The sequence below is a fragment of the Ascidiella aspersa genome, chromosome 6 (assembly GCF_963924565.1).
Source record: "Ascidiella aspersa chromosome 6, kaAscAspe10.2, whole genome shotgun sequence".
Classification (NCBI taxonomy): Eukaryota; Metazoa; Chordata; class Ascidiacea; order Phlebobranchia; family Ascidiidae; genus Ascidiella; species Ascidiella aspersa.
In genome coordinates this window covers 16,203,230-16,223,638 of record NC_139452.1, presented here as the reverse complement: position 1 = coordinate 16,223,638, position 20,409 = coordinate 16,203,230, and the positions used below count along the sequence as shown (strand labels likewise).

The following is a 20,409-nucleotide window of genomic DNA, read 5'->3' as shown; positions in this document are numbered from 1 at the left end:
TAGTACAATTTTACTAAATATTATTTAAATAAAGCACCATTTGACATATGTCAAGTCATTTGTCAAAATGAAAACAGTAGGCCTATATGCAGTATGAACATTTAAAAAATATTGCATTGCTCCACGATCTACATGCACTGGTTAACAAGAAAATCTTTACGACGACGCTATGCAAGAAAAAGTCAGAGGTATTTTTCTAGCTACCAACGATATTCATACCGCCAAACCTCGGCTTAATGAGTACATAAATGAATACATAGGATTTTGGAGCATAATGGTTGGAGGTTGTAGTAAGACGTAATAAGAATATCAAAGCCCATACAGAAGTAGGTATCATTTTGGACGTTTCGAATAACTCTTTATTCATTTTCAACATCAATACATAGGATATTTTCCGTTAAATTTCACCTCACAGTTACTGCCAATAAACCAAGTAGCAGTCGATCACCCGCAATATGCAAACCTACTTAGATTAACCAACAAAAAGCACATGTAGCCCTTCGTGAGGATAATACCAGGTGACCAAGACAAAAAACAATCAGTGATGAGACGCTTCAGTCACAAGCTTAGTGAATAAGGTAAATATATTGCTTCGCGTATGATAAAGACCTGTAGGCCTATTGTATTTTAACAGAAATGTAGAAAAAGTAGCTTACACGAAACGACTTGTGCTAAATCCAACAGCTACTGATTTTATTGCGTAACCGTAGGCTATCTTAATATTTATTGCAAATTTTTAGTTATCAAATGATTAAGTCTGCTGTATTTTCAGGGTTCATTCGTGTCTCGCTGGGATATTTTGTTTTGAAAACAATTATATTTTATAGTAATTTTTTATCTATAGTCGTTTTATTTTTACTTTTTAGTATACAAGCTGGCTAACCCATTCTCGTTTTAATTTATTAACCTTGATGAGGTCAGCTGAAACGTCGATTTATACTTCGTTTACGCCAAAAGAGCGATTTCCATCTAATGATATGTTGCCGGGTGGAGCTAACTTTATTTTTAAGTTTATCGCAGACTTTCAAGGATCACAGGCACTTTCAATATTTCGAAAGTATCTACATGCAGGGGATCGTTATACGACGCATCGTGGCCACAATCGTCGTAATTACTCTTGTATTTCAGCCGGTGTTCTGCTAAAGAGCGTCATGTTGTCAGCTCTAGCAGAGCATGCTATTGAACTTCGACATGGATTTGATTGGGATAAATGGTTCTCCAACTGAGGGGCGCTGCCCCTGGGGGCGTGAAGGATTTACAAGGGGGTATGAAGGTTTAAGATCATTTATTTAAGATCACGTTTTGCCAACATGGATATATGTTTTTAACTACTTTTCAGTCGTGACTGATACAAATTATTTTATTCCAATCACTTTACTACACATACTGTACAATGTTGTCAGGGGAAATTGCTATGTGAACTGTTTAATAATGTTAGCAGACTCACAGTGGCCCTAACGGCCTCCTTGTAAAAAGGTGTTTAGCAAAAAAATTAGAGGAACCTGCATATTTCGAAATGTATAGATTGGCGAAATCGTAAGCGTTGTAAACTTTTCTGATAGGTGAAACGTCAATTACGGAGATTTATGAGCACTTGCACATGTTGCAGGATTTATAAATATGCTGTTACTACCAGGTATATAGTATAAACTGAAAAAAAGATCTTCCGGTATTTGTTTGTTTTAGTCGACGTTTTTGACCTATCCAGGGTGCCTTCACCAGGGAATCTAACAACACCACACAAAATAAAACGTCACAAAAAGGAGATAAAAAGCTACTGGAAGAACTTATTTTGTTAGTCTGTAGTGTTAGTATAGCGGGATTAGCCGGCACAAGCTATAGGCTACGTAAAAACTTTAATCTTACGCAGGCACAGACTTCTCGTATTTCTTAATCAATCTACAGTTACGCATAGATCACAATTCACAATACCGTAGGCATCCAGTTACATTTAGGCTTCGGAACAGCTATTGGCAGAATGGCTTTATGTTAAAGTAGCGGTTCTGTCGTTTAAATTTTTAACCGAACGTTCACAAATCGTGCTTAGCTTGTTTCTTTGTTTCGATGTTGAGATACAAACTACTTTTTTAGGTTTTTACAAGAAATAATTAATTGTTTTACAATATTGGTCTGTTTCTCTATTCACTTTGGTCTTTCTTTACGCAGGTGTTTTTAGTCAGACATCAAATGACCAAGGTATAGTGCTACTGTTATGCTGTTTAAAACAGATAAAAATAAAGACTACAGCTTTTTTATAAATCTAAATGAGTTCCTTGTTCTTTGCATAAGGTGGGTTAGGTAAATACTATGCAGTTCAATGATTATAAAAACAATAGTTGTACATTTGTTGGGACATCATTAGTCTGCAGCATTACAAATTCCGTTTTTTGTAAGTTAGGAACTCGTTCGCATTATTTACGAACGACGCCGTGTTATGTTAACAGGTGCTGACTATATGCATAGACTTAATCTACCACACGAGCTGATTTAGCAGGACACTCGAGCAGTCCCGATTTTAGGGCTTTGTCCTGACCAGGTGGGATCCAGGGGTACGTTACCCCTTCAAACTGAATTTGCTTTATCCCTAAGGCGTCGTGTGTTTTATCGTACACCTTTGACAATGACAATTTTGTGGCGTTTTTTGCTTTGTGCTAGCGCATCTTTGTATGTAGCTTTTGTATTGAAAGTAACCAGTTTTGGGGGCCTGGATCATCTCATCCCCTAGATCTGTCCCGAATTAAAGAAAATATGGTTACTTTATTAAGATGAACGAGCTCTGTAATTTTGTTGAGAAAGTCGCAAGTCACCACGTTTTCTAACGGAAAGGGGTTTGTTTCTTTGTTAAAATAGTATCGCGTTACGGCTGAAATTCTTCTTAGGCAACAATATTCTTCGTAGATTATACGCGGGCCAGCCGGGCCACACAGACCAAGCAGGGTGGATTCAGGATTTTTGTGTAACTTGGAGAGTTTAACAAGACAAACGTGTAGGCTATAATATGTTTTTTTGCTCTTCGAGCAAATTTATACGATGGGTTAGGAGGAACAATACAGCTGTTGGACAAATCGTCACGTCTCTTTGAATAAAAAGTTTGACAATTTAAACCGAATAAACGTAAGCACAATTCCTGTATTAACCACTGGCGAATCAAACAAGGTTATATCGCAATTATTATTTAAAATAAACTTACTTTATTATAGCAGAACCAAAGATCGCAGGAATCAAGCCAAAACGCGTGATTATTGGTTTTACATATGTAGGCCACTCTTTTAGTCAAGCAAAGTTTTGGAGAAACAAGAATCGACGTGCATATATTCTCTTTTGATTTGGCAATTTTTAAGTTCATTCTGATATTTCACTACGATTGACAGCTGACTGGGGATGCATGTATTTTTATATTTAAATAGCACGGCTTCGTATTTTGAACAATTCTGTTGATGTACAGTTGGACAATAGGCAGTCAAACTGCTGATCATAGCGATGACAAAGGCCGGATGTGACGTTAACTTATAGAGCTCGTTATTGTTGGTCGCGTAACTTATATAGTCTCTGGGCTCTTTTTATTATTTTCTTCTGTGAAATCGCTTATATGCTAAGAATTCTTAAAAAGCATATGGTTTCTTACGCAAATAGGGTGTTTTATCTTTATATTTGGATATTTTGTAAGAGAATTGCTTGTGTTGATTTGGCATGATCGAACAGGTAATACCTATAAAGTGAGACTATAAACACACTGGTTTGTTAGGTTAGATATGTTGGTGTAAAGGTTCAGGTAAAAAAAATACAAAGCTGCTCGTCGCAAAATTGGTTTGAAGTTAAAGGTTGTCAGTGTAGACAAAAGTGGCTAGTCCAGCATATTTGTTAATAATTTAATTATGTTATTTACTTATCATGCATTTATAACAAACTATATTTTTAACAACTAAACTTAAAAAATCAACACAGTTACAACAGTTCTGGTCTATTAGTACATGCCCTTTTCGTGTTTATAGTTCGCTACACAATGGAGTGCAAATTTAAGTTGCCGATCTCAGATATTCTGTACTTCTATCTTTTACCGTTTATAATCTTGGAGTGCCCTTTTAAATTTTATATGTTAGGTTTATTTAACAAATTATTTTCACGGCCTAATTTAAATGCAAGTTACGGTGTTATTCTTACTTATCAAAATAAATTTATGTTAAACTAGTTTTTTTTTTTAAGGATATCATGTTTACTACGGTTGCGTAGATATCTTACTACTTTTACAGAACTTTGTATCTTAACAAACGCCACAGGATATTAGGCTAATCACAAAATAAACGTTTGTGTAACAGAGTATTTATCTTGTTTGTGTCACACGAAATGTTTATAGGAGACATATATGGTCCTGTTTTTGCACCGCACCTTTTAAAATGTAAACATTTGAAAGTAATTTATGTAAAAATATATTGTTTTGTCGATGGCGAATCTTCCGCCTGCTTAAACTTACTTTCCGGACAAAAAAACGAATGGAAATTATTTTTTAAAACGCAGAAAACAGAATCATCTTGATCATGCGTAGATCCTACTTTGCTGTCTTGGCCTGTTTGCTGGTTGTGTGCAACACATTGTTATTCGTCAACATTAGCAATCGCCCGTAAGTCTAGCAAAATGCATTCAGTTATTGCATTTATAATAATCCCATTTTTTTAAAGAGTGGAAGACGAAGTAATGCGAGATTTTAAGATCGCTTTTAAAAGGATTGGTGATTTTACAAACCGTCAAGTTTCTGTTGCACCTTTCTCAACCATTGGGTAAATTTAAAGTATTTTTTACGATTTGTTTATTTGTATCTCTATGCAAAACTCACCAATATTTTTTTCCAGTTTAATCAGTTTTTGTAGCTTTACGATTGGTAAACATACCCAGTAAGCACATCGAGGTATTCCTTTTCTGGCTTTCGTGTTGCGCGGAACTAATTACTGCATTGCATTTCGAAATTGATGGAAGTAAACCAAACTATTATTTCCTTAAGGTTAGGCTTACGACAAACATACAAAGTTGTGTTTTCTATTTCATTCGACCCCCTTGTCAATATAAAGTTATAAACTGGCCCGCATTCTAAAAGTTTATCCATTCTTCATATACTGCGTATTGGCTGTATATGTGAAAATGCCAAGTGAATTACAATTGGCTATAGCCTACTAAAAAAATACCTTTAAGATAAATACTTTTTTTCTGATAAAACAATACAGATCAATATATTTATGTATTTTTTTGGAACGGCTTAAACATTCTGTACAGTATAGGTACATTTGGATAAGAGTGTAGTGGACAGGGCTGCGGAGTCGGAGTCGGACTCGGGACTCGGGACTCGGGACTCGGGACTCATGGAGTCGGTTTGTTTTGTCGGACTCGGGACTCGGGACTCGAGTAAGACCACGTAAAACTACCCGAGTCCCGAGTCCGACATGCGCAGTACCAAATTTTAAAACTGATATGGCCGCCAACTGAAAATTGTAAAGGTGGCATAGCATATGGTGGATATTTTTCAACCATATGTTGTGAGTGAATAAATTATACGACACCCCTATAAGTGGATTGCTGAATATCCACGTTATTTTAGTTACGTAAATTGGCGGAATGCAGACTGTAGAGTCTGGGCCGGACTCGGGACTGGACAAAATCGCACTTTTGACCGGACTCGGGACTCGGACTCGGGTTATTTTTAACCGACTCCGCAGCCCTGGTAGTGGATTGCCTGATACCATACGTATAAACCAATAAATTTCGGCACATAGATTTATTAAACTGTGAAGGAAGTTATATCACTGATTTCAGACAAAAGTTAACTTTCGATTGGTCGTGTGTAGCAATAATAGGCTTAAAAGCAGCGTTGTTGAAGGGGCTCATTAAACCAAATAAATCAGCTCAACCATTTATAATACACATATGTGCTATGTTTGTATGCATGTAGTATGTTTTTTCATTTAGAGCTACTCAACTTTTTATAAAACTATCTTGTTTAATCATACCCTTTTTTCTAATAACATAATCATATATCGAACAACAGGTATGCTGCTAATAATGCTACCAAAAAAGAAAAATCGAACGACCAGGAATACAAACAATTGCGTGTTCAACATTCCCAGCAAGATTCTCAAAGTATTGGCAGTAGGTTTATATAAGTTGGAAAAACTTGACTAAATCGGGTAGTTTAGATTAGACATTTTTTAATATACAGCAAATGTTAGGGTTGTTTAAATTTTGGATTTTTTTGGAATGATTGATCTGGCAACTCTTGGTATATAAAATACTTTAACAGGGATCGAATAGTGTTTTTTTTTTATCCCTTTTAACACCCTTTTAAATTTTCGAAACCGTACGCGACCTCTCGATTTTGGTGTGATGCATCACTGATAAACAAGGCGATTATTTTTTGACTTGTCTGAAAAAGTAAAAATTTTGTCAAAATTTACACGTTAGGTCAAAATTTGTCAAAAAGTCAAAATCGAATAAAAATGCACATAAATCGCTTAAAAAATAGAAAAAAAAGTCAGCTTTTTAAAATTGGTCGTTCAGTTATTTTGAAATTTATTGTTCATTTTATTAAAAAAATTTAGTTTTGATATATGTTCAAAGTCATTTTAACCGTATAATATCTTTATTAGAGCAATATACGGTATAAAAAACGCGTGATTAACGACGCCTAGGTTATTTAAATCAATGTATTTCCAACAGGTCCAAATTGTGTCAAATTAATTATTTTCAGGTCAAAATTTGTCAAAATTTTAATTTTTTAGGTCAAAATTTCCTATTTTTTAGGTCAAAAAATAATCGCCCTACTCATAAATCAAAAAAAAAGTCAACACACACGAATCAAAGTATATTAGAATTATATTCAAACTAGAAAAAAGTCCACTTTTTCAAGACGGATTATTTTAAAATTTGGAAATAATTTCCAGTATTAAGCCAAAGGTTTGTGCATGTGCTTAAGTTAATTGGTGTTTTAACGACTTTTTTATCCCTATAAAATGTATTGTGTCTCGGCTATTAATTAAATGTCTCGGTCATTGATGGAAAACAAGCTTAGTGATGACGTCATAAACACGATTCGCTAACTGAAGCAAATGTGATAAACACAGTTGTTATATTGGCGGATATTTTGCTTCAACTGCTAACGCTTAGTTAATTTCGTTCTTTACCTTGTCAATTTTTACCACACAACCCCTTGCGACACCCTAGCCTAGGCTGTGAACCACTGCTTACGACTAGACCAGTGCTCCGCAAGGGTGTGCCGCGGATAAATGGTATTAAGTAAGGCATTTGGACATTATACAGTACTCCAGGTGTAACTTTCTGAGTTTAAAACATGCGCCTTATGGTCTGTAAAATACTGTAGATAAAAAAACTACAAAGCACAATTGTCAGGTTTCTTTTTTCGATATGGTGTTAAAGGCCTTCAATGTTCTTTGATGCGCTTTTGTCAAGGAAAACAATTTTCAGGACTTTGGCCGGCTTAAGATATTTTAGGAAGACCGTAAAACCGCTAAATCAGAACATCTAATTTTCGGCAGCTTGGGCGCATTTAATCAAAAATCGCTTTTATCTCTAGGCTGCCTATAGCAGTGCTCTTCAACCCTTTTTGGTTTGGTGGACCCTTAAATTTGTTGTGACGAACTCATGCACCCTATTTACTTAAAAGGTAAACCGAGGTAAATATCAATATGAAAAATCATTATGCATATCAATATCATCATGTCAATTAAACCGAGCGGACCTGCCGAATTTTTACATACTGTCGGTGAGAGTTCAAGATGGCTGCAGGCTACTAGCGAGTACTATTGTATGTCAGAAAACAGCATTTAAACAAACTTGAGAAGTCAATATTATTGCTTCAATAAAAGTTTGTGATGCACCCTTATATACCTTTTGCTTTTCGTACTGGTGCACCCCATGCATATTTTGATGCACCCTAGGGTGCACCGTGCACACTTGTTGAAGAGCACTGGCTTATAGGATATTTACTTTTTTGTCTATTGTATATCGTCATATATTTCGTTGGTGTGCCGCAAGTGAAAAAAGTTTGCGGAGCACTGGACTGAAGACCAAACATTTAATTAATGAATTCTCCGTACTAAATACTAGAAAATAATGTATTTATATCGTTATTTTTTGAATTTTTTGATTAAATTTGTATGATTTTGTGTGTATAAATTTAAAATGGATTATCGGAAAAGTATTTGATACTTGTGTGCAGCCTATCCAACCAGAGAACACGAAAACCTGCTTCGCAAAGTCAACGACGACGTAGTTGAGTTGCTTTATTCTATAGAAAGAGAATTAAAACAAATTAGCGTCGACAAAAATGGCAATGTTTCAAATGTGATGTCACGCCTGAGTAGCCAGCAAAGGTAATTAATTTTGTTACTGACAAAATCACGTTAACAAATTAGTAAACTTTTTCAAGGTGTTATCCGTGCACAAAGTTGGCGATTCTCATATTTTACCAATTATCCTTTATCGCGCTAGATGTATTAGTATTGTAACAAAAATAGGCGTTGATAGAGATAGTTCAATCCACGAGCAGTACAGCAATAGATTTGTTGGACATCATGCTTTACATTCTCGGATATTCTTTAGAGCTATCCTAATTGATATTGAGGAATTGGGAAACCTTGATGACGATTGGAAAAAAGAAGAAGCAAAATCTCTGCAAGACTTGGTTAGAAAAAGAATCAACTATATTCAGGTTGGACAAAAGATTTTTCATCCGGCGCCACAATTATCGTAATCCATTTCTTAACAATTGATTGTTACCTCAATCGATTTTGATGGACGTTAATTTGTTGTGTATGATTATTATTTTTATGACGTCATACCCGTCACTAGTTTATGACCTCATTATTTATTAACGATAGACGGAAAGTAGGGGAATTTCCTAAGTTGAAAATTCGGGAGACCCTTTTTGATTTTCTGGATACGCCCCTGAGTGACATGCATAACCCATCTATATGCTAAGCTAAGCAGATCATCAACACCGAACGGAAAACAATGCAATTTTAGTGTTCTAATAAGTTAGCGCACAGTCACCAAATGCCAGTCAAGTACGTATAATTCCAACTTTTTACAATGTGCATCCTTTGGAATTTTACTAATTTGTTGTTCCATCACGTTTCCTTTCGTTTTGCTTAAGTTGGTAGCGAAAACTTTTTGTGGAGAAATGCTAAACATAGAACTCCACTTTTGTGCAGTGGGTATAGCGCGGCTGTTGTAGCAAAACGAACCATCTACTGTAGGTTGTCTAAGTTTTTTCCGTTACGTCTTAATACTACGTCAATCTCAAGCAAGTGGTTTTATTTTTAACCTAATACAAGCAGTTCTGACTTTTCGTTTGAAAAAACACGCATCTACAGTAAGGCTGTTTAAATCTGTCTGGAAAACAGAATGGGGTTTTAAATTTTCAGAAAAGAAAACACTCTGGAAATAAAACATGCATTGAGGCATTATGTGGTATAGGTCTCCTTGCTAAATCTAACAGATTAAGTACAATTGTCTAAATTAATGATATCTGAGGTGATTCATTGCTTGTCGCTGGTCACTCAAATTTAAAAAGCATATGTAAGCATATGCAACATTATTGATTATAATCTGGCATTACCGAACATTTACTCATTTTGATTTTTTCTGCTGTAGTGCTACAAGAACTTGTTTAAACAACATGTATACTCAGCTCGGATGTTGTTTTTACGGACTCCAGTCATAAGACCAAAATTACAATAACATCAACGTCGGAATAAAACACACTTTGGAATAAGACCAAAATAGCACTAATACCCAATAGTCGTAAAACAAAAAATATCGGATTAAGACCTAAACCCGTCAGAATAACATCTAAATGGCCAGAATCAGGCCTATACAACATTTTAGGTAGCCCCAAACCCCACACCTAAGTACATCACTAACTCCCCTAATAATTTCAACCCCAACTCATTTTCTAACCCCATGCATTACCCACCAATAACCTCAAAAAAGCTGGTGCCAAAATAGCGGCGTCCTAACGGCGCCATTCAAACTAGGGCGTTCAAACGTCGACACCATAACGGCCGATGCCAGACCCATGGTCCCCGATCGTCCCACACCTTCTCCCCACAGTTTGAAGTGTTATTTTGGCTTTCAGGCCTTATTCTGATACATTTAGAACTTATTCTGAGATGTTTATGTTCTATTCAGACGATTAAGTTCATATTCTGTTGCAGATATTATGACGTTTCTGGCTTTGCTATGTCGTTGGTTTGAGTCGGAGGCGTAGCTAGGGGAGGAAAGTGGGGTACATATGTCCCAGGGCGCCAAGGTACAGGGGCGCCAAAACGAGGCTGCTTATTAACTACTTAATTACAAAAATGTTGATAAAATGTATTTTCTATATTGTTTTTCTAGTGATTTGTTACGTTGGTTACGTCCGGTTACTGTTACGTAGGCTAGTAAACAACAACATTGGTATAACGTGAACGTAGAGATGTAACATATTGAAATGGAGTAACTGACAGATTCATCGCTACGATCATACGCAAAAACGCGAATTATTCTAGGACCAACCGTAGAGATAATGCCAACCGTGCGATGCGCGCCGATACGGCGTCTTGGTGTCGGTAATTGGATCAGACAACCCTATAGTGACCTTCAGTTATCTAACAAGATCTACATTTCGAAATTTGTTACTCGCAAAGATAGCATACGCAAACAAAAAAAAACACTGGTTACCACAAGAAACACAAATACGATGAACCGAGAGTTTGCCAACGTCTGATTTCCTTAAAAAAAAATAAGTTTCATCGAACAAAATATATTCTGATATTTATAGAATGAAAAGTGTCGGAATTAATTATCATAATTAACAATGTGTAGCACTAAAAACGCATATGGCTATTATAGGGATAAAAACGCAAATACACATTTGGATTCAGGAACAAAGGTTGTGTCCAATCAAATTATATATATATTATTTGTTTTGCTCTTGAGTATGGTATTTTGATGAGTCCTTATGGTTTTGCATGATAAACATATGTATCGTTAATACACCTCTCCAATTAAGAACTCTTTCAATATGCTTGATTAGATTGAATGAATCTATATACGATTTTAATCGCATATTTACGCACAAGTTAGACAGGGCACACAAAGTTACCTCAATTTAATTCTCTCATGATCTTGAGTTATAATAGTGCGTGACAATGTAACTATTGTATAGCCACGATCCCTGCGCAATTGTAACATATTTTAAGCCTATATGTAATATTTTTTGAAATTTATATTGTAGAATCCTGCTGACTGCAAAACATCCAAGCAGCTTTTATGTACAATGTCCACGGCATGCGGCTTTGGGTGCCAGGTACAAAATCTCGTGTTTTGTCTAATGATTGCTTACGGCACGAAGCGTACGATGATACTCCAATCCAAAGGTTGGAATTACGAACCAAATGGGTGGGAAGTACTCTTTCGACCTGTCAGTGACACTTGTCACGAAGTATCAGCAAACCCGCAACTTTGGGCAGGTATAGGCTATCACTTGTCGGATTACTGTTAAAACGATTTGGAAAAAACTATTAGCTTGAGCTCCAGTTCCGGAGCAATCTAACAATGACCCAATGGCTACGGTCTTAGCTCTTGCTACATTTTTTAAGTTGCTTTAGCACAGGCTAAATAAAGTTACATTTTTGCACATATAAAATATAATTTATTGTGATTTGATATAAAATATGTACTAAGATATTTGTAGTAAAATTGTTGAACAAGTCTTTCCCTAAATATGTTGTACAATTTTTATTAACTTAAATTTCCTATTAGGCATTCAAGTTTGAAGCTGAAGTAGATAAACAATTTCAAAGTGGCCCTATAGCTTTAGCCCTACAAAAGTAATAAAAATAGCTCCGGCTCTGTCTCTGTCACCACCGAAAATGTTTGGCTTCAGCTCAGCATCTGGCTCCACAGCCCTCCACGAGTAAAACATCATAAATAAAACGATAGCTTTAAACACATCAACCTTACTTCCACTGTAACCCTTTTGCTTAGTAAAGGGTAACAAAGCATGGTCAAATATTTATTATGCAATTAGTAAAACTATTTTCAGTTTTTGCTTTATTATTGTCAAGTTTTGTTGAATAGGCGAAAGAGCGTCCAGCGATATACAAGTCATCAGTTTACCGTCGATATACAGCAATAAAGAAAGTTTTCCTCCTTATATCCCTCTTGGTATTCCGGAAGATCTTGCGCCTAGAATTATGCGACTTCATGGAAATCCTGCAGTTTGGTGGATTGGACAGATGATGAGTTACTTGCTGCGACCGGAGACGAATCTGAATCAGGATATAGACAACACACGGGCGATTCTTGGGTTTCAAAAGCCCGTCGTGGGGTGTGTTTATCTTAGTATTTTATGTGTATGATAGGCCTAACATTTGTCCTATTTTAGGAGGATTTGTCCTCTTTTCTCAAGACAAGTGAATGGTCCTCTGAGGACGCTCAAAAATGCCCAAATGTCCCCCTTTTTCGCATTTCGACTAAGTTGCTTTATACTTTCAACAATACTTTTAGGCGAGACGTTGTATTTGTTTCCAAAAAATTACAGTAGCCATTAAACATGCCGAATTGCTGATTTAGAAATGTTTTCCGACAAATTGCCCTACCAACCCTATCTTCTTGATCAGACCTTGGCAACATACGGCCCGCCAAGCAATTTAATCCGGCCAGTGGCTATTTTTCCTTAAAAGGAGGAGTTTTTACATGTTTGGTTGTATCGTAAACACTTTTTCCAGGAAAAAATCCAGTCATGACCCCGCCAACTTGTATTTTAAGCCAGTTTTTAATACTAAAACGGAAACTGTTTTCGCGATTTGCGCGAATCTCTTCTGTCTTTCTCGTATGTTCCACGCGATTTTTTTGCATCTTTAGAGACAAATAGTGTCCTATGCACTGTGGCACTATCTCCTACGAAAGTTTAACAAACTTAGTCTAATATTTATATATATTTTACGCTTCTGTCGAAAGTATTCCGTCTTTAAAATATGAACGAAATACCGACCATTTTCTAAACTCTGAAACATTATACCGATTCACATTTTTTCGAACTATTTTAGTTAATGTCATGTTGTGTGTTTCGCCCGATTTATATCGTCTTTGCAATATGGCCGTTTGTAAGTCCAAAAATTTTGAAAAAAAAATTGGGTTCAACGCGCCCACCAACTTGATAAACGCCAATATATCAAGCAAGATATTTTTTATCTGTGCTCAATGCGTCATGCCTCCCTCTAATTCTAAATTAAACTTTACATTTTAAAACCAATATAGTCGCCATTTTTTCGCGCTTATTGCGCCCTTCTATAAATTCGACTTAATTGCACATTTTCGCACAACTTCAAACTTAATAACAAGTTCGTTAGCTTATTTGTTTTATAGCGTCAGAGTATGACGTCATATTGCGTGTATTTGGGATCCTATTTTTGACCTGGTCCACCACAACATTTTAAGTTTCTCAAGCGGCCCGCGGCTAAACATAGTTGCCCACCACTGTTCATGATTGTTATTGCAAACATTGCGCCAGACAAATTGCAACCGAACCTCACATGTGAAAAGCCCCATTAATAAAACGAAGGTGTGTGAGTATTCACTTTGAAACGTAGGATTTTAAATCGTCACTTACAACTCTCTTCGTAGCCGCCAGCAGCAAAACAAAATAGATCAAAATTTGCGCTCGAGTCGGCCAGTAATATCAAATTTCCTATCGAAAATAATCCAAGAATCCCACCACAACCAAACATGCCGAAAATGAGCGTAAAATACCTTTAAATTCCAAACGAAACAATTCTACATTATTTACTTGCCAGCCAAAAATGTCCTCATTTGGGGTGCTGAAAATATGGCAGCCCTAATGTATGACAACAGTGCTTAGTTGATTATCCAAGAAAAGAAAAATATTTCACACTAAAGTCTCTATAAATAATAGTTTAATAGAGTTCTATTAAATGATATCACTATGGCCTGCAAAACTAAAAATACTAGGGCAACAACTAGCAAAAACACTTCGCGGGCGGCATACTGAGGTTCATTTAACCATTGTAACGTGCTTATAGTATTTACGTATAGCGTATAAGTTAGCAAAAAATATAGTTTGAGAAGCATGGCCTGGTTGCCCACTATTATACGCTCAAATTCACTTTGTTTATTATATGCATTGTGCGCTTTACACCAATCATTAGGCCTACGGCAATATGGGTGAACGTGCAATAGACGAGCAACCTACAATTATTTAAAATAAAAGTACTGTAGTAAACGGAAAAATGTTATTTCATCGTAGGTCGCGCGGAGGGGGGGGGGTGGATACAAACGTTGTGGGCCGTATGTTGTGGAGGCCTGGTCTACGGTGTATTAAAAAATAACATACCTTATTTACTCTCGTTCCAGAATTCATGTTCGTCGAACGGACAAGCTAATATCGGAAGCTTCCTACCACGGAATTGAGGAATACATGAAGCACGTTGAAGCATGGTATGAAAAGTACGAGTTGCGAAGAAACAAAAACAAAACTGGAGAGAAGATAACTCGACGTGTTTACTTGGCTTCCGATGATACAACTGTACTTCCAGAAGCAAGGGAAAAGTAGGGAACTTTTAAATAGGATATATAAAAACGACGGAAGTTGTCGTTTCTATATCAAATTTCACCTTATTAACGATAACAACTATATGGAGTGGGTAAAAAATAATTTATTTTTGCTACAATAAAAAAACCCAATAATTGGTTAATAAAATCATGCTAAAAGAGTAGGAATATTTGCTTTATAAGACCTAAAATATCCTAGTTTGAGACACGTGTTGAACAGAATGATGATTTCTGAATGAAATGGAAAGTGTCAGTTTTTATAGTAAAACGTTTAGTCGCAGTGCCAGTGTGTATCATGAAAAAAATGCCGATATAAAACCATCTATCGTATAATACTAATGTAAGTGTTTTAAATTAATACGCGTATTTAATGTCTACAGGTATCCAAATTACGTATTCATTAGTGATCCAGCAATAAGTCAGTCGGCCAATGTGAACCAACGCTACACGAGCAATAGTTTGAGAGGCGCAGTTCTCGACATACATTTTCTCTCCAGCTGTGATTACATCGTGTGTACGCTTTCTTCAGGGGTGAGTAACCTACAGGGTGATGTCCGCAACATAGGAATGTTTTATATCAAGACTGATAACTGATATTTTACCGGAAAAAAACTGCAATTTAACCCGATACTAAATGTCTCCATTACCGTGGTCAAATAGACGCAATCCCAATGTTATTGATTTTCAGGGTGATAAACATAAATTTGCTTTTGCGTTAGGAAGCCTATATCTTCGATTTTTAATGTAATATATACTTTGTATCGCAAAACACACACAATATTGCAAAATATAACTTGAGCTAAGATCGGCACCAATACGATCCGAGTATCGGACTACTACCGACACCATCACTAGCCAGTGGCCATCAATATCAACTACAGTGTTTTTTAAGGTGTTTTGGGGGATCGAAACGGTCCCCCAAATTTCTCCAGCGGTTTCCCAAATTTTGGACTTGCAACTTTTTGGTATTTAAATGAAACACTTGCGGTCTCTTAAAACTACTTAGCGGTCACCCAAACCAAACCTTAAAAAAACCCTGATCAATGTATGGTCCGATACTATTGTATATCAATATACTACAATTTATGGTGTACATAAACGCATATAACAGGCGATACGAGCCTTTGGGTCAAAAACAAGGCCTTCGGACCAAACAATGAATAGAACGTAAAGACTCATCTGGCGCGACAACATATATAGTGTTTCCCAGCGTGGCTCGCTAGTTTTTATTTCCAGTGAGAAAATAGAAAAATAAAAAATACCCTTAGAAGTTACAGACAACTCAGATGATAATATATTATTGACTAAAAAAGGATTTTTCTGAAAATGCCTATAAGACTAATTCTGAACTGAAACAACTTTCTGACAAAGCTCGCACAAAACCTAAATCAGCCAAACTGAAGACGCTGATCTTTAGGCCTAACATAGGAGTGCACTACCATTTGACAAATTCGTATTTTCTCACGGCCGACAAGGGATCTCGAAGCACCACACAGAATAAACTATATGAGGCAATAATGATGTTTTATACTAATATTTCAGGTATGTCGAGTTGCTTATGGTCTGATGCAGAACTATCATTCGGATGCATCATCACTTATTCACTCTTTGGATGACATTTTTTATTACGGAATACAACACCCACACGAACAAGTGGCTGTCTACGATCACAAGGCCAAATCTGACAGCGAGGAGCTAGATTTGCTAGTTGGTGATATTATTGGCATTCACGGAAATCACTGGGACGGTTTTTCTAAAGGACGTAATTACCGTACAGGGTTAATTGGTCTTTACCCTTCGCATAAAGTGAAGGAAGTTGTTAAAGTGATAAAATATCCCACCTATCCTGAGGTTCCTGCTGGCTAAGGCAAAATTTGTTTAGAAGTTGATGAAAGTAGCTTAATTGAAGTTAACTGTATAACTTAAATGCACAGTGCTAAGTATATGGTACAAAGGCATTTGAGTGGTAAAATGCAACGACAGAAAATTTTTATTAAGGATTTTCTTTGGGTGAATGCTCATACGTGATACTGGATCAGTGTTTCTTCAGAGGTGCGCTGTTGCGTAGCGACGCTAGACATTGGCGTACTGACATTCTTTTTCCCAATTTAAAACAAAAAATACATGTCTCTGTTGTTAGTTGCCTTGCTTAATCGGTTATCATCTTAAATGACGTGTTTTTTATCTGATGTAATAGTAAATTGTTTTGATATTAAAACCAAGTAAAAAGAAAAATGAGGAGCTGCATTTATAGCAGATAAAATTCCCTAAATAAGCTGTTTATCAGTTTTAATACTTTGATGAATCATCTTAAACTTTATGAAAATGCAACTATTCTGGAGATTAAAGTGTTTATCGTTAACCGAAATAACTGAGCTATGTTATTAAGTGACTATCAATGTTGCGATAGTTAAAATTTTTTTAGGAAGAATCAATTTGTAACCTTAGTTTAAAATACTGCGACATGTTGTTGCCTAGTTGTCCTGGCGTAAGTTTACTAATGCAATACAACAATTCAAGACTTTGTTTAGTAATGTTTAGTGATACATGTTCGCCTTGTTAGGTAATGCACGATATAACCCTGAGGCAGGGTTTCTTAACCGTGGCCCTCGGCCCCCCTGAGCTGTAATTGGGGGCCACGAGCATAATTTTGTAGCAATGTCGTGGTATTGCAAAACCGTGTCACTATTTTCAATTTTTTCAGTTGAACCCAAACTTGTAGTTTTAAATTTACTTTTTTATTGTAACGCATTTTTTTCTTACATGTTACTACCTGCTGTTCGTGAGAAGTTTTGCAGTTGACCTCAAGCTTGCAATTCTTTGTCTGTCGCCTAATAGGCAAACATTGTTACGTCACTTACAACCAACATTTGCGTTTTTCTAGTTTACTCCGTATTTCTTTGGAACGTTTAACCAGCATTTTAAATAGTTTGTAAACGACAAGTTAGAATGATAAAAAACTAATACAAGCAAGTTGAAGATTTTTTTCACAAAACGTCAAATAACGATATTACCAGTTTGGCTCGTAGAGATAGATTTGTTGTTGTTCCATTAATAAATTTTGTTGTAAAATGAATTGTGTTAAACTAAAGCCAGTTTAAGAGGACAAAGAATAGTTGAATTGCACATACTTTCACATGTTTACTATTGAAAATACGTTTTTACAGAAAGCTTAAACAAGGTTTCGTGTTATCAAATGTCGAAAATTCGCAAATCTGCACTGCTCGCTGGTGATGTTAAATGCGTCATTACGACCGTAAAAACTTATAAATCACCGTGATAAAAAGCATTCTCGAAGAAAGAATGATGCCGCCACAAATTCTAGCTATTTTTTTTATAATCGAGGGGGACACGAGGATTAAAAGCCTTTCTAAGGGGCCACGAGACATAAAAGGTTGAGAACCGCTGCCCTAAGGCGTTTTTGAGCGATTTTTTAAGTATTGCCTCATGGCACACCATTTTAACTTTCGGCTTAAAAGTCATGTGAAGTCCTGCGACCAGTGTTCCCTCTAAGGTGCGCAACTGCGCAATTGCGCAGCCACACCAGACAAGTTGCGCACTTAAATCATTCTCATACTAAAACCAAAAATCTTCATAATTTTGTCACAAAGTTTGAGCATTTCGCATTGGCTATCTTTTCATTGATGTTTGTAGCTAAAAGCAAGTAAATAACTCCAACTCGCCTTGACCATTGTGATGTAATAAATTATTTGTCTAATCGGTTTTCATCATCCAATCCATGCTGTGTATGTTATTTATCTCACATAGAATTAAATGTCTACTCAGGAAAATCAAGAAAAAAATAGTTTAGAACAGAGCCCAACACAGCAGTGGAGTGTTTGACAATAGTTCGGGATCTTGAAACCGAAATTTATTTTCAGAACGTAATTTTTTTACACAAATACAGTTTCAACACGATTTAGGTGCAGGTGCAGCTGTGGGGTCAATAATGGCGCCCTCACAAATTGATAAATGCAAATGAGCGGATAGTTTGTGATTCTTGATTGTGTGCCAAAGCCGTCACGCATCCTATTTTAAAAAATTAGACACCTTGTCAATTTAACCCAAATATTCGGATATTTTCTCACGCGACCGCTATGTTGCCATATGCTTGAACATATTTAACTCGATTGCAGTTGCACATGCAAGTTTATTGAAAATATTTGTTTCATCCTTTGTGACGTCATCTTTAAAATTTTCAAGCATCGCCACAATACAAAAAACATTGATCGGTCGCGGGGGACTGTCAACGCAGCTTTAAAATATTCTTGCGCACCACAAAAATATTCTTGCGCACTACAAAAAATATTTGCGCAGTAGAAAATTTTCTTAGAGGGAACACTGCCTGCGACGTATTTAATAAAATTGGAAAAACGGTAAAACCTTGAATGAATACAAGAATACCTATGTTGTTTCTGCAGAAATCATGTGTTAACTGGACCTTGAAATAATTAACATTTAGGGTGAAATTTTTCTTACCCGTGTGAAAGAGGCAATTAACCGACTGGCGAAATATTCGAGAAATACCTAAAGAACAACCGTAACCTAGAGTAAAAATGTATGGTACTTTATCGGCCACAACACCGAAATTCCTTCTATACACAGTGCAGAACCATTAACTGTTTTCCTATCGATTAGATTCGATTACGGTAAAGGTTGGTTTAAATCAGTGGTCGAAAAACTGTGGGCCGCGGCCCAAATGTGGGTCGCAGAGCCATTTTTAGTGAACCGCGAGCTACTTTTGAAAAGCTTAGTGTTATCATGTAGTTGTGGGCCGCGTGATAGCCGTACATTCATTGCACTTTGTTTTAAAAATACACGTGGCTTAGAATTTTTATATTGTCTCGGCGTGGTTCAGACCCACGTGCCAAATGTGGCCCTGACTCCTGAATACCTGTCGAACTATATTTTTTGCCAACTTTAACTGTATGTTAACGCAATTTTTTTCGCGCTTCGCTCATATATTTTTCGTTTTATGGTATGTTTTTTTTTCGTGACAGTGTTTTTCCCATCAAGAGCCGTGTAATATTGCACCTTAAAATCAAATATCCACTGTTTTTGTACTGGTTTTACGTAGTGGGCCTTCAATAGCTCTGAAAATAGTATTTTGGGCCGCGACAAAAATGTTTGCCGCCTAATGGTTTAAATATTTTCTACTAACTACACGAAGTTTTATTGCCAGCATGATAATGGATTCGGAGACTATATGACAATTGTCAGAAATAATTTACAAAAGTGTGTTATACCACGGACATTAAAAAACCAGACACAGTTTTGAGACCACTGATCTCTATGAAATTGGGATAGCGCAACTATTGGTTACAAATTAAAACCAATTTACAAAGCGCGTCCGCCATCTTAAAGAGGCGAAAAAGTGCGTAAAATTTGCATTACAACTTATTGAGAAAGGTGCAAGTAATAGCGTTTCCCAAACATTTATGAACATTTATTACCTAAAATTGATGGATATGGCAGTTTCCAACCATACTCTGCAATAAAACTGTCTAATTAGCGCAAATAATTGCATTTTTATTACAGGACTAAAAACCAGTATAAATTTTCCCACTGTAATGCCAACCAAACTTTAACTTCATAAAGATCACGAGCGATGTTTTTGATTGAACAACTGCTGCTAATTTATGTTTGCCTATAACTGTGGATTTCAACCTTTTTCATACCGCGACCCATTTTAACAACCCAATTTAACCAATACCTATACAATATAAGCCTTGATTTAACTAACGAACCCCTTGATTCAGGCATATGTAATACATTTGTGTATGCGCAATA

General features: G+C 36.2%; 1 protein-coding gene across 5 annotated transcripts; it reads left to right on the top strand.

The window, feature by feature from the left end:
- The first annotated feature begins 1,979 nt into the window (after positions 1–1,979).
- Positions 1,980–18,170, top strand: LOC146140478 (alpha-(1,6)-fucosyltransferase-like). 5 transcript variants are annotated; one of them, XM_083391491.1, is made up of 11 exons: positions 1,980–2,196; positions 4,516–4,618; positions 4,677–4,775; positions 6,035–6,135; positions 8,222–8,375; positions 8,605–8,713; positions 11,282–11,516; positions 12,127–12,376; positions 14,422–14,616; positions 15,000–15,150; positions 16,162–18,170. In XM_083391491.1, exons 2-11 carry the CDS (start codon positions 4,536–4,538, stop codon positions 16,483–16,485), a joined length of 1,701 nt encoding a protein of 566 aa, XP_083247617.1. In that variant the 5' UTR covers positions 1,980–2,196; positions 4,516–4,535; the 3' UTR covers positions 16,486–18,170. The 5 variants fall into 5 exon arrangements, with proteins under 5 accessions (XP_083247617.1, XP_083247618.1, XP_083247616.1 ...); XM_083391492.1 differs by having other exon boundaries at positions 2,186–2,289; XM_083391490.1 differs by lacking the exon at positions 1,980–2,196 and adding an exon at positions 2,299–3,702.
- Positions 18,171–20,409: the final 2,239 nt, after the last annotated feature.